The 13,722-nt window shown below is 40.3% G+C and overlaps 1 protein-coding gene across 1 annotated transcript in view; it reads right to left on the bottom strand.

The window, feature by feature from the left end:
• The window catches only part of nell2a (neural EGFL like 2a), an 82,049-nt gene that overhangs the window by 35,240 nt on the left and 33,087 nt on the right, over positions 1-13,722 (bottom strand). Inside the window, exon 13 of the mRNA XM_056388022.1 lies at positions 3,220-3,345. Coding sequence (XP_056243997.1) covers positions 3,220-3,345 — 126 coding nt within the window. The remainder of the gene's footprint in view (positions 1-3,219; positions 3,346-13,722) is intronic.

Below are 13,722 nucleotides of genomic sequence, written 5' to 3'. Positions count from 1 at the left end.
TCACGAATCCTTAACTTTGCTCTATTATTTCCTGATTTCTATTGACAAATGAAAAGAGAAAATCCGCAGGGGGCCTAGCTGGAGCAGGAAATAGGAGTTTTCACCAGGTGCTCATTGTGTTGTTGAGTCTTACGGCTTTAATTCAAACTCCAATGGCACTGCAGGAAGGCTGCGGGCCTCAATCGTGTGGCGTACTGCGCAGCCAGCAGCCAGCCCCTTCACTCTGCTGCCGCTGAGTTAGTTTGCATTGGTGCAAATTGCTTTTTTAATTACAGACACGGAGGAGATGCAGAACGTTGCCGCCTCTTCGGAGATGATGCACACAGGGAGCTACTTAGCATCATGTTTCACAAGCTGCAAACAACTTGTGAGGAATGAGGCGGATCTGCTGCTCATCGCTGCGGAGTGACATTGTGTTTTTCTAGACGAAGGACAGCGACATTTCATTATGGAGGGATTACTGACTCAGATTTTGTTCATGTTTTTTATATATGGTTCTACATTTGGCAGGCAGCCGTGGTTTTAAATAGACACACAGGTGGGCCTCACAGCAGTCTTTATAAAGTCTTCCTGTGTTTATGCAGCATTCTTTACTCCTGACATTAAAATACATGTAAAACACAAACTTTAGTTTCTCATTTTGTCCAATAAATCCTGACATCTGATTTTAGACAGAAGGTACTGCCTGTTTGTTCTCAATAAATTCCTGTGTAAACATTTATTTCTTGCTTACATAGCTCCGATATTTGGAAAAGATTGGGCCTTGATGATATAGAAAACAATCACATTAGTTGATGTCAACAGATATCCAGACAGAAATGAAATCAAAATTAACATTTTTGCTGGGCTTAAAGATTTCCCTATAGCTTTGACTATGAGTTACCAACAAATCCCACACACTGTAAACGTTCAACAGGTAAAATCCCTGCCTATATGAATTTCACCAGATAAAGTTCTGAGGATTCTTGGTTCTTCCACAGTCAGTTTTTGATGAAACGTACTTTTGCATAAGACTTTGTGGTGAGCAACAACTAAAGTGTTAGACTTTAAGTCCCTTTGGGTCACTGGGTCAAAACCACTGCTGTTACCTAATTTATCCACCACTGAGCTGTAGGTCTGAAAGTGTTGTGACTGTTGGTTTCCTCACTGTCAGCGGAAGTTTCCTCTGAAGCTCATCTCTCCCATCTATCCAGTTTTTAATCAAAAAACATCAATCATGTGGTGTGTTCAGCGAACTCAACCAACCCCTGATAAGCCTATTTTGGGAAGTGGGACGTCTGTTTCTAAAAGACCGGCATATGATTGGTTAGAAACAGCTTATTTTTTATCCTATTGACAGTAAATCAAAGCAACTTGCGCTCTTATCGTGTTTTTCTCATGTTTTTCATTATGTTTCTATTGCAGTGTCAGCCCAGCCCTGTACAAGATAAATGTTGCTTTTATAAAATGGAAACATAGCTGGCATTTTTAATGCATCAATGAACAAATTACATTTAACATTTGGTGCGTTGTTGCATACAGTCTGATCAATCATGATGATGTAACTGAGGTCTGTTTCTCAAATAGGTATTGAAGTTTCCCTTATCTACCGACAAACTACTGTGGAAGAAGCTGTTAGGAACATCTCAGGCTACAACCACAATCACCTAAACACAGACAGAGAACAAAGAAAGTGAATCGTCCACGCAATCACTCTCTCAGATTGATTTGCTTTGCTTTTGAAATTGACTTTGGTTTCAACTTTGATCAGGAACAAATGGGTCTGCTGCCTCCACTCACAGTCTCTCTGTTTCTCAGGTTCTCTGCCACTTTCCTCCTTATCACACACACAAACACATGCACGCATGCACTCACGCACACACACACACACGCACACAGTGTATTCACACAGCAGACGAAGACTGTACACACACACACACACACACACACACACACACAAACAAGACAGAGAGTCCACAGACACTTTGACACTTCCAAAGAGGCCTGAAGTTAATCTATGTTTTTATTTTTTTGTTCAAAGTGAAGTTTTCAAAGGATAAAAGTCTTTACATGATCTGTGGGAATCGCTTTTAAAAAAGCTCAGAGTTTCAAATATGTCAAATAACAAACAACTGCCTTGTCTCATAATATACTATAAGAGTTTAGAGATATACAGTACCAGACAAAAGTTTGACTTTTGTCTGGTACTAATTAAATATGTGCAATTATGGAGTTTGTCAAAAGTCTAAACAAAGCGGAGACAGTTTTGCTTCGTAATCTACAGAAGGCAAAACCAATCCAAAATTGATGACAGCTAACTGCTAGCTTTGCTGAATCATAAGGCTGGTATTGATTTGTGTGTGTGTGTGTGTGTGTGTGTGTGTGTGTTTGTTTTATTTTAATGTGGTGCTCGTAATCAGAGGAAAACCAATAGAAGTAAATCAAACTCTGACATTCATCTCTGTGCATATTAAATGAACAGGCCGAGCATAATTGCAGGGTGACAGATTCAAAGACAAGTGTGTCTAACCAGGCGCCGTCTGGAATACGACGAACTCACACACACACACACACACACACACACACACACACACACACACACACACACACACACACACAAAAGGTGTGTGTAGGTGTAGGTGTAGAGCCTGGCTAAGGTTTACAGTGTGTTTTACAGGTGTTGTCTGATGACTACAGTCCAAAGGTCTGAGCCTCAGGATTCTTGACCCCTACTGTATGTCTCCCTGTCATAACATGATTTTCTATTACGCTGCTTCCTTATTCCGTCTCACACTACACTCTGACACTGATAACTCACAATATTTATATCTGAATGTCTGGCTGCCTCTTTCCTCTCTCTCTCCGTCTCTGGAAGTCTGTGCGTCTCCTGGCAGCAGAATTTATCATGATGAAATCAAATATCATCCTCCAGTGTATGACTAAAGACGCAAATTAAATCATTTCAAACTGGCAATAACTTACTGTTATATAAAATGCTTCCTAAAAGCTCCTGTGGTAGATACCTGCAGTGAAGACATATCCTTCCTATTGGATCTCCTTATAGCTACACGGCTCTCCTCATCTCCGCACCCATACAACTACAAAATATAGTCCTTATTTGCACTACTTTGAGTCTGATAGCAACCTTCTACACAAAATGGCTGCTCCAGAGGCTGAAGCTCGCAGAGGCTTCTCCACGTGATTCCAGCCTGTCAAAAGGCCAGCGGAGCCAAAGCTCACCTGTGCAGGAATAGTCATCGATCCTGATGTAGCCCGTATGGCAGATGCACATGAAGGAGCCGGGGGTGTTAACGCACATGGTGTTCTCCCTGCAGTAGTGCTTCCCTTCAGCGCACTCATCAATATCTGAAGAGAAAGGAGAGAGGAGGAGAGGAGGGGGAGAACAAAGCCAGGTTAGATGTGGATTGCTTGTCGCACAGTATTCCGTCAAGAGGCGTGAAATTATCCGCAAGTGAATCTGTAAATGCACATTTTTATAATCATTTTCTGGGTTAACTTAAGTCCCTCCTATTAAAAGGTCAATATATATAGTCAATTATGTCACAGAGATTAATGGACCTTCACATAAAAATTACAAAAACATTTGTTGGTAGATTATGGACCCCCTCTTGTGGTGCAGATCAAACATAATCTTATCATTTTTTAATCAATTTTCTGCATGGACAGCTCATGCCTCAGACCTCAAGTTCAAACCTCCTGATCGATTGCTGTTTATTTGCTCAGACCCCCGTAGCCGAGTGACGCTCAACAGCTTCATCAGTTTTCACTTTTTAAATCTGTTGCACTTTATTTAATCTAATGTGAAAGTTTTCTATACATATTACCCACAGCATAGCCAAATGTGTGAGAAGTCCATCCCATGATATATTGTATGACGCTTCCTAGTTACATGGAGAGAGGAGTGGGACTGACTTTGGACGTAGGTCTGAAAGAACAAAGAGCACTGAAAGGTTTGAAAAGGTGCAACAGGCAGAGAGAAAGAACAGAAAGGAGGGACTGGAGTTAATTGTTTGCACACACAAAAAAAAAAAGAGCGATAATTTGTTTACACTTGTGGTGTGTAGTCACAGATATTAAGCTGATTTATCATATTTGTTGATGCACATATTTGTCGGCGACGCCTTTTTATTATACAAATAAATGACCTGACCGCGCTGTCTTGTTGTCTTGTGTAAAGTTGGTGTTGAGCTTCCTGAATTCATCAAAGATGTTGGAGCCATAATTGACTTTGGCTTTCATTAATTTCTAATTATGGATGAGACAACATGAATACTGGATGCAGTAACTGCTCTGCTGATCTCTTTAGAAAAAAAGATCCAGCTTTTTTTGACTGATTTTTACAACAAGTCCTCCCAATTGAACAAGGAAATACGTTGTTTGCCTGTGGCCTCTAGAATGAGATTTTTTTTTTTTTTTTTTTTGTTGACGCCTGCATACAAGTCCCTGTTCAAAAATAAATCTGTTTTATGACTTAACACACTATCACTAAGGTTTGACTGGGAGAACAGGGTCGATGTTTATTAAGAAGGAAGCACCTTTACAGCATAGTTACAGTGACATCCCCACTATTATACTGTGGCCTATTTTGGGTGTCTCCCCCATTCTGGGAACCACCTTATACAGTTCTCGCTACAGAAGGTTCCTAAAGGATCCTGCGCAGCCAGAGGGAAAGGGCCATTTGTCTTCATCAGTGGGAGACAGAGGTCGAAATGCAGAAGGTCCATGAGAGGTGGGCACTGAAGCACTTAAGGCTGTACCACTCGATTTTCAATCTATTTAAAGTAAAGCACTCCACACAGTGGCTTAGCTGCTTTTTCTCCAGACTACTACTGGCCATTCAGTTAATCTCTGCGCTTTGAGCATACTTTAAATGTTGAATGCTGTGAACAGATAGTGAAGGGGAAGAATTATGCCACTAGAAGAGTTAATTTAAAAAAGTCTCTGAATACAAGCATGGGTGTTTTTAATCATTCTTGGGAAGAGCTGCGCTGGGCGCTATATGAGGTCACCAAACTTCAAGTACAAATAACAATGATGAAGGAGTGCGCTGTCCCATCTTAACAGGTGCAACATGGGAGTGAGGGAGATGTCTACAAAGCACAGTCTGCACATGTGCACTCAGTCCAAACATAGAGGTCTAATCAGGCACCTGTGTGGGTATACCATGGGTGTCTAAGCCCTTTAACTGACCTCTTAAATATGATATGTGTTTGAATTTCTGAATTTCTGAATCACGCTTACACCACATTTGTCACAGTTAACCACTACACACTGATAGTTTCTTATAGGCTATTAGAATAAAGCCTATTTCTGAAGAAAATCATTTTACACTCAACCATCATGTCAGTGCTTGACCATGGAGATAGCCTTTATTCTCATGCTGCACGCTTTACTTCAAAACTACTTGATGCAGTTTATCATTGTTGCTTTGCACTCCAGAGACAGATAACATACTCATCTCCGTGAACTATATGAAGAAGAAAGCTGGTCCTCTCTCGCAAAAAGCATTCCTTCATTTCTATTCATAAACAATCACCTGCAATAGCTGCCATGGCGTATCACTTCTCTTGCCGCAATTTAAAACCACTGCTCACCAGACCAGATCTCAGTCCTGTCTACTTATCCCTCAAGTAAATACTGTACTTAGAAGACTGCCCTCCACTGCTTCACACCTTATAAATGGAAAGAAATGCAGCGGATTTTAAAACAGGACTGTCCAATCCCAATGGCTAATTTTAAACTTTTATCTTTAATCTATTTAGCAATGTTTCTGATCTGTCTCTGATGCTACATGTGCTTTTCTTATGTCTGGCTATGTTTGTTTATTTTTCTCTCTGCTGTAGACAGAGGTCTGTACCACGAAACAGGATTTGGGGTTTAGGAGGTAACTTCAGGTTTAACCCTGGGTTTTCAGGGTTACTACAATGGTGGTTCATTTTTTACAGGGGTAAATCAACATGGTAACTTATGCTGAACTCCTTACCTGCTCTGGAGCAGGTTAATTTCAGATCAGATCAAAACCTGTCAACAGATGAACTACTGAATCAATCAGACTACTGGACAACCAGTCATCATTCCTACACGATCCTGACAGGAGCAAAAGAGTTTGCAATGAAGTGACAAATAATCATTTTGCTGTTTGAGTCTTTCCATGTGTCCACTCTGGCTTTAAAACTGAGCGTTTAACAAAGAGAGGAGTTTATCACACTAGATAATTACATAATAACTATTACAGCTTTATTTTAATTGAACAAAGAGTCTTTGATTCCAGACAGGATTTCTGACAGTGTTGATGTTTTTAATCTTACTCCATCACTGCAGCTCAGAATAACATGAGGAGACTTTGTGATGAAAACTGGAAATAAAACCTAAACCCTGTGATGTCTTTTATTAGAAAAAATTATCCACACACTCTTAAATATTCCCCATGATTATAAATGAGCATTTCAGTCAGATTGACCTCATCAGTCATCAACTTTCTCTCTGCTTGGGTAGTAGTAACAGTCTGACATTACTTTAACTTTTTTCTTTAAAAAGTTTAAAAAGTTTTTTTGTTTCTTCTCAAGTACATGGTTTTCTCCACCTCCAGCAGTGACCCTGACCATCCTGCCATTAAAACTTTAAATGGCATCCATTTTACTCTTACTGATTCATACAAATACTGAGGGCTCGACAAAATACATCATATCATTCAAGGTTTATATATTCAACACACAAAAATTCAAAATCAAACTAGGTTCCTTGTATGGAATTGAAGATTGTCTGTCTTCTTCCAGCTGTAAAACTATTGTGCAGTCAACCTTTATGTCTGTTCTATGGAGATATTCTGTATTGTCATGCTGCCCCATCAACACTCCAGCGGTTAAACCCTGTGTACCACAGTGCACTACACTTTATCACAAATGACAAATACCATACTCATTGTTCTCTGTATCGCACTGTGGGTTGGACCCCCCCTACAGTCAAGAAATAGGCATTTCATAATATTCATTTATAAAGCTTCCAAACTACCTCACATCTCTTTTCTCATTTAAATCTGGTATCTAGAGAACACCATCCAGGAACTACTTAACCTTTGATATCCCTCGTGTATGCACCAGTATTGCCAGAACCGGTTTCAAGTACTATGCACCATTTAAATGCAATGAGCTGCAAACTGCCCTCAAACTAGAGTCTTAGATTTCCCCTGGAGATTTTAAAGCTTTATTATTTGATCTATTTTACGACTCTTGTGAATGTTTTTCTAAAGTCTTTGTTTCCTAGATTCTTGTATTGTGTAGTTGTGTTGTCTTTGTTGTCGATTGCATCTTTGTTATTGTTTCTTGTTTGCAGGCCTCTCTTGAAAAAGAGATCTTAATGTCAATGAGACTGCCTGATTGAATAAAAAATAAATAAATAATGGAATGATATCCTGGTTATGTGACATATAACTTAAGCTTTTTGGCCAAGTGCTTTGAGGGTCTGTTATGTTCTTATATTCTTCAATTTCCCTGTGTGGGATCAATAAAGCTTATCTATTAGCATAGCTCCACCCAACTTCAACCTGTGCTCAGGTCCAATCAGCCAGACTAACTGAAAACACCTGTGTGGGTCTGCAGAGCCACACTGGACACTGGCTGTGTAATCTGTGTGCAAGAGTCATTAGCAGCACCAGACCCACTACGAATAAATAACCAGCTCTTCAGCTTTATGCACACTTAGCTACTTTCAGCTTACTGTTGTGCTTATTTTGCCAGAACGTACTATAAAAGGCTGAGTCTCACTGTTCCCCCTATATAAAATCTTAGGCAGCCATTTCCAGCAAACAAGCTGGGATAAGCAGAGTGTACCCCAACTGCCTAACATAAAACACCAGAAAGGTGAAGGAGTGACTGGTGAACCAAACAAGCTAAAGACTGAACAACAACTGAATATTCATCAAATGGCCAAAACTTTGGCTCAGATGGGATGCTCATGTAGCTTGATAATTACACCAAATTGCTGTTTCGTTTCATTCATTCAAGCAGACATCATGTCCACATCAATTGATTTCTTGTTTTGATGTAACTAATCAGTAGATAGTGACATATCTCTCCCACCCATGTTATTTTCTGTTGCCATGGAAGCTGCATGGAAGCTGCAGTCTACACAATTAACAATTTTCACATTGATCAAAGAAATATGTTGATGTATGAGTTATATATTGGTAACAGCCTGGGAAACTGCTTTTCTCTTTCATAATTGTAGCTAAATAGCTAGCTAGCTACTGTATGCAGGAAGATAGTGACACAGCCGTCTGGAATCAGGCTAATGCTCATGTTCTGCTCCGTTGGATGTAAGTAGTTACATTTTTTGCTAACATGTTAGCCTAAGAACTTGATAAACAAACAGTATGACAGGGCTGTGTTTCTGTGACTTTGTTTTAGAGGTTTTCTGTTCCCTAGTAATTAAAACTGAGTTAGTGCAGCTTTAAAAATATCATTTATTAGATTGTCCTTTGTTTTCCTTCTCACTCTCATGATTCCATATTTGGATCCATATTAGCTGTTGCCTTAGCAACAGCTATTCCTGGGGTCTAACTGCATGCCAAACCATCAGACAGAAGATGCACAACACTGCCAGGGTAAACAAAATAATCTTGATAATGTGATGCAACCAAATGCAATTCGATGCAAATCCAAGTCGAACCAAACGAACCCAGCCGTGTTACATGCTCCGGGGCCTCGTTCCTGTTGATAGTGCAGGTCAAACGTAGGCACTTTTTGAGAGATAAACTACATAGTCCTTGACATTATCAATTTATTATTCATTCACTGCATTCAGTGTCTGTGAGAGCGCAAGAAGACATTCACCCCTGAATATGTTCTGTGCCAGATGCCTTTGCGAAGAGCACTTGAAATTGAATTTCAATAGATTTGCATTGGCATTCACTCAGCTCGCATGTCCTTGGGTAGAGCACCGCCCACTACCCCACAAACTCAGAGCTTAGCACCTACCTACAAGTGTGGCATTCACATTTCCTTGGTCTTCTTCCTTTCACAGTTTCATCAATACTTGCTGCCTCCAGCTATTCAAAAGCTTCACAGATAAGTGAATCAGGCAGACAATCACCGGCCATCTATGAAAGTACATGTGTCCTTCACTAAATGAATGGAGGCTAATTAAACCCTGTGACTGGCTTTGAGAGAGAGAGTGAGAAAAAAAACAGAGACATTCAGAGTGAGAGGGAAGAAAATGGAAAGTAAAGGGAAGGGCAGATAGCAGCACAGGTAAAGAGAAGAAGTGGATTAGAGACAATGGCAGAGTCATGACAAGCTATACTGTAGTGCCTGATAGAAAAGGGGAGATGAGATAGTTGGGGCGTTGGGGTAAATGACTGAGATATTGAAGTGAGAATGATATAGAGGGAGGTGGAGGGAAAAGAGCAGGCAAAGCGGTGGATTAAACAGAGGATGCAGAATGAGGGAGAGTCAGTTTGAAATAAAAAAAAAGGTGAAAAGTATGGAGTGTGTGTGACAGTGAACAATTTAGAAGGAGAAAAGAGATTTTAGATGGCAAAGGAACAGAAGTGGAGAGAAAGCAGCAAAGGGTATTAACTGTCGCTAAGAGACAGAAAGTAAGAGAGAAAATTCAGTCTGTCCGCAGTCACAATGTTAACCTTGAGGAGAGGTCTTAGGTGACAGCCTTCCCGCTTTCTGATTGGCTATCCGCGGTGCTGCTTTGATTTAGAGCCTATTAACTGTAAGACACCATCCATCCTGCCCTCGGTGACAGCAGTTACGTTTGCTAAAACAATATGTTAGGAGGTGAGATGATGAGGGGCAGCACATGCACGTGTGGGGAGGGAGCGACCATCTCCATCTCCATTAACGCACTCCATTTCCTTGATTGGCCTGTCACATGGACACACGTGATGTGGCGAGCAAAGACGGCAGGCCAGGAGTCAGCGGCGGCTTTTATCCCGGAATGAAGTGATCGGGGTCAAGCTGTTGCCATGCCACCATGGATGGCTAGAAAACGGCTGTGCTCTTTTTTCTCCACCTTTATGCATTCCTGCGTGAGTACTAAATCAATCATAGTCATACCTGAGGAGGGTTGGTATGGAGGGAGATCTTTTAAAGATAAACCTACTGTAGTATTTAGTTGTATAAAGTCAGAGACATTTTAAAAAAAGCACCAAATATCCTAAAATATATGTAGCTGTTGATATATTTTATAAAAAAACTGTCAACCTGCTTGTGGCACCAAAGGAAAAGTCCGGGGTGGATTTCATCCACTGGTATTGAAGTTATTTCAGTTTCGACCAAAGTGGTGAACCAACTGACTTGACCAACTGTCACCATTAGCATAGCTAAAATCACCAAGGTTTCAGGTTCTAATATATCTTAGAGCAGTGGTTCCCAACCTTTTCCAACCCATGGCCCATCTGAAAATCTCAAAAATCACCCGACCCGACTTGTGGTTTCAACATTTGTCTCTTGACTCTCTTTCCTTTTCATTCTTCCTGTTGCTAACCAGCTATCTATTTTGATGTTCCAGTTTTTGTCATGGATTTAATCTTTGAGTGAGCAATCAGCCTGAGGTATAACACGCGGTGAGGTGGTCCGAACAGCGACAACATGAATGTTCCTATCATTGGTTTATCACGGTGATCGCCTTAATACAAGAAAAAAACAAAAAAAAACAATGAAAGGAGTTACCTAACCCTAGCCCTTTTTTAAAGGATCATTTCATATTAAAACATTTAAAACCATTATTTACATTTTTATGATTTTTAAAAAAAAATGTATTATTACATCTTTTCACCAAAATTGTACTGTTTTCCAATTTATTTGTCGGCCCACTTGCAATACCTTCACGGCCAACTAGTGGGCCCCAGCCCACAGGTTGGGAACCACTATCTTAGAAAATGGACAATAACAAAATACTGCGGCTATCGGGACTTCAGGATGATGAAGGCAAAAACTGTTTGTGCACCCTGACACAGTAAAAATATCTTTGCATTGAAATGCACAATGATATTACATATGCCATTCCCAAGTGTCGATATATTTTTGGAGGTCATAACTGTTCTGACATTTTTCATATTCCAGTCATTGTTCATTTACCACAACTATATACATAGGGAATAACAGCTTATCCCTCTCCGCTTGTATGGCACGTAGTTTCTAATAGAGCAGCCTCACTATCTGCGTTTCATACTGCAGTACACCAAGGTCTGGGAGTAGGAAGATAACACCGCCATTGCCTTTGGATGTCCCACAAAGACACACAAATCTCTGCCATTCCACCAGCGGCCTTTCTCTTTATCTCTCTTTCTTTCCGTCTTTTTCTCATCTATCCATCCCTTCCCCAACCAGCTCACTCACTCACTCAAGCAGATGGTTTTCAATAAATGGCAGAGGGACGAGGCTTGCCAAAACATTGTCTGATATTACTCAGTAGCAAGTTCCCTCGTGGCCAGCTATATAGCAGTCAGAGGGAAGAGTGGAGAGACAGAGCTGTTCCTGCCGGCCAAGCAGTGCCCCACTCAGCAAATAATCTCCACTGTCGGCCTTGGTTCCTCATGGGTGGAGAAAGGTGTCAGAGGATGTTACATGATGCCTCTTTTTCTTTATGGGGGTGTGATTGGGTCAAGTATTGAATTGTAGTTGGTGTTCAGGATGTGGTTCAGTTCAGAAAAATTTCAATTAATGTAAAAGCTGCAAGTATGTGTGATGTGATAAATGTTTATGTAGTCATCAAGTCTTTGAAAATAGTTTTTCATTTTAGAAAGAATAAAACAATCTTGAAGAGAGTTGGCGCAGTCGACATGTTGCTTTGAACCCACTCTTTATAGTGACCCCAGGATCATATTCGCATACTGCAACTGCAGAAAACTAAAGCTGAAAATTTTCAGATTATACACACAGTGGTTTCAATAACGCTTGTAAAGGAATAGTTCGACATTTTGGAAGATACACTTACTTGTTTTCTTTTCAAGAGTTATATGAGGACATCGATATTAAGGACTTTAAGCAACAACGGTTGATGTCGTAGATCCTATTTCAATACTTCCTACTGTTGCAGCCCAACTGTCTACTACAGTAAACCAGTTGTTCTCAGGTAGTAGACAGTAGGAAGTGTCGAGAGAGAAATCTGCGTCAACACGTCACTGCGCAACTGTCCCTACTATGAAGCTACAGCCAGGACCAAGGGAATGTGTATTGTAGGGTGTGTAGGGGAAAGATGGTTCAACAAGCTAAATTACTCTGAATGTTCTCCATTTTCTTTCATTCAGACGGAAATTGTAGTAAATGATAAAGGAGAAGGGTGTCTTTTAATCAGTTTGCTTCATTACTGTTGCAATCTTTTGGCGCAACCATTATTTTCATATCTGCTTGAAAGGAAATCAGAATGAACAAAAAACCCAGAGGCAAATTGAATTTTCTTGAAGTGAAAGTGAGCAGCTCTTTTCTGGGTCATTACCTGAACAGGAACCACAGATATACTTTCTTAAGAGAAAACTCTTTTTTTCACCAAACCAAACTGAACAATCACTCCTAAATAAACAGGCTCAGAAAAACCCAAAACAAATATGCAAAACGTCACTGCCAATTTGGGCGAGAGCAGGAGCCAATTAAGATGACTGAGTGGAAAGAATCCCATTAGGAGACAAGAGTGAAAATCTGCATTCTGAGAGTACAGTCATTGTCTAAATACCAGACACTCACACTGTGATCAATCACTGTAAACACTTAGAAACCTGCTACCTGACTTAGAACAATGAACGTCAAAGAAGAAAAAGGCAGAGGAGGACGAGAGGGGTGTGTGTGTGTGTGTGTGTGTGTGTGTGTGTGTGTGTGTGTCTGCTGGTGGAGTTGCAAGGTGTGTGAATGTGTGCACACGATCCCTGCATATCCAGGCACTCATGACAACCTCACAATCTCCACGTGGGGATAAAGTTCCATCCAATTTAACAACACTCAAGAATCCTTTCATTAAAACATCTACCAGGTCTCAGCCTAACTGCATCAAGTGTGTGGGTGCCTATGCATCACATTAAACACGCACTTAACACACGCTTCGATTTGGCATGAGTTAAATGAAGGCCAGTGCATCTTATAGACAAAACTGCCTTGTTTACGTGAATGGGGTTTTGCTCTCCATCACGGCTCTCATTAATCTGGGATAAGATTTTCCACCATGTGTAAATCGATGGAGCATCATCATCCATCACTCTTCACTGTGTGACCAAGTGCAGCCTGTAGGCCAGAGGTCTAAACAATAAGTAACGAGGAGCAGAAACGGCTATCAGAGCTTTATGAAAAGCTGACAACTAATCAAATGCATGTGTGCAACACATTTTTTCTCTTCCTTTCTTTTGTTGTTGTTGTATTTGCTTATATCTTATTGATTGTATTCTTCTGCATGTTAGTTGTTGCTGTATGCATTTAAATGTAAAGCACACTGGGTTTATTTGCCTACTGTTCACCGACTTTCTACTGTCTGCAGAGATCGACATAAACATAAAGAACATTGTATTCATTGAAATTAAACGCAGATGTGGTTATTAATTTACTTATCAATCCATGCATTTACTTTACCCAGTTAATACTGAGTGACATGAAAGAAAATAGCGAGAGCTTAGCAGTCCATCAAAGAGCTTGGATTTTTTTACATCATAAAATCTAATTGTATTTGGGTTGTAAACTTGATGATATGTTAATAATAATAAAAGCTTCACAGTAACCCTAACGGCAA

The sequence above is a fragment of the Seriola aureovittata genome, chromosome 10 (genome assembly GCF_021018895.1).
Source record: "Seriola aureovittata isolate HTS-2021-v1 ecotype China chromosome 10, ASM2101889v1, whole genome shotgun sequence".
Lineage (NCBI taxonomy): Eukaryota > Metazoa > Chordata > Actinopteri > Carangiformes > Carangidae > Seriola > Seriola aureovittata.
The sequence above is the reverse complement of the archived record's forward strand: the minus strand, read 5'-3'. Positions and strand labels throughout refer to the sequence as shown.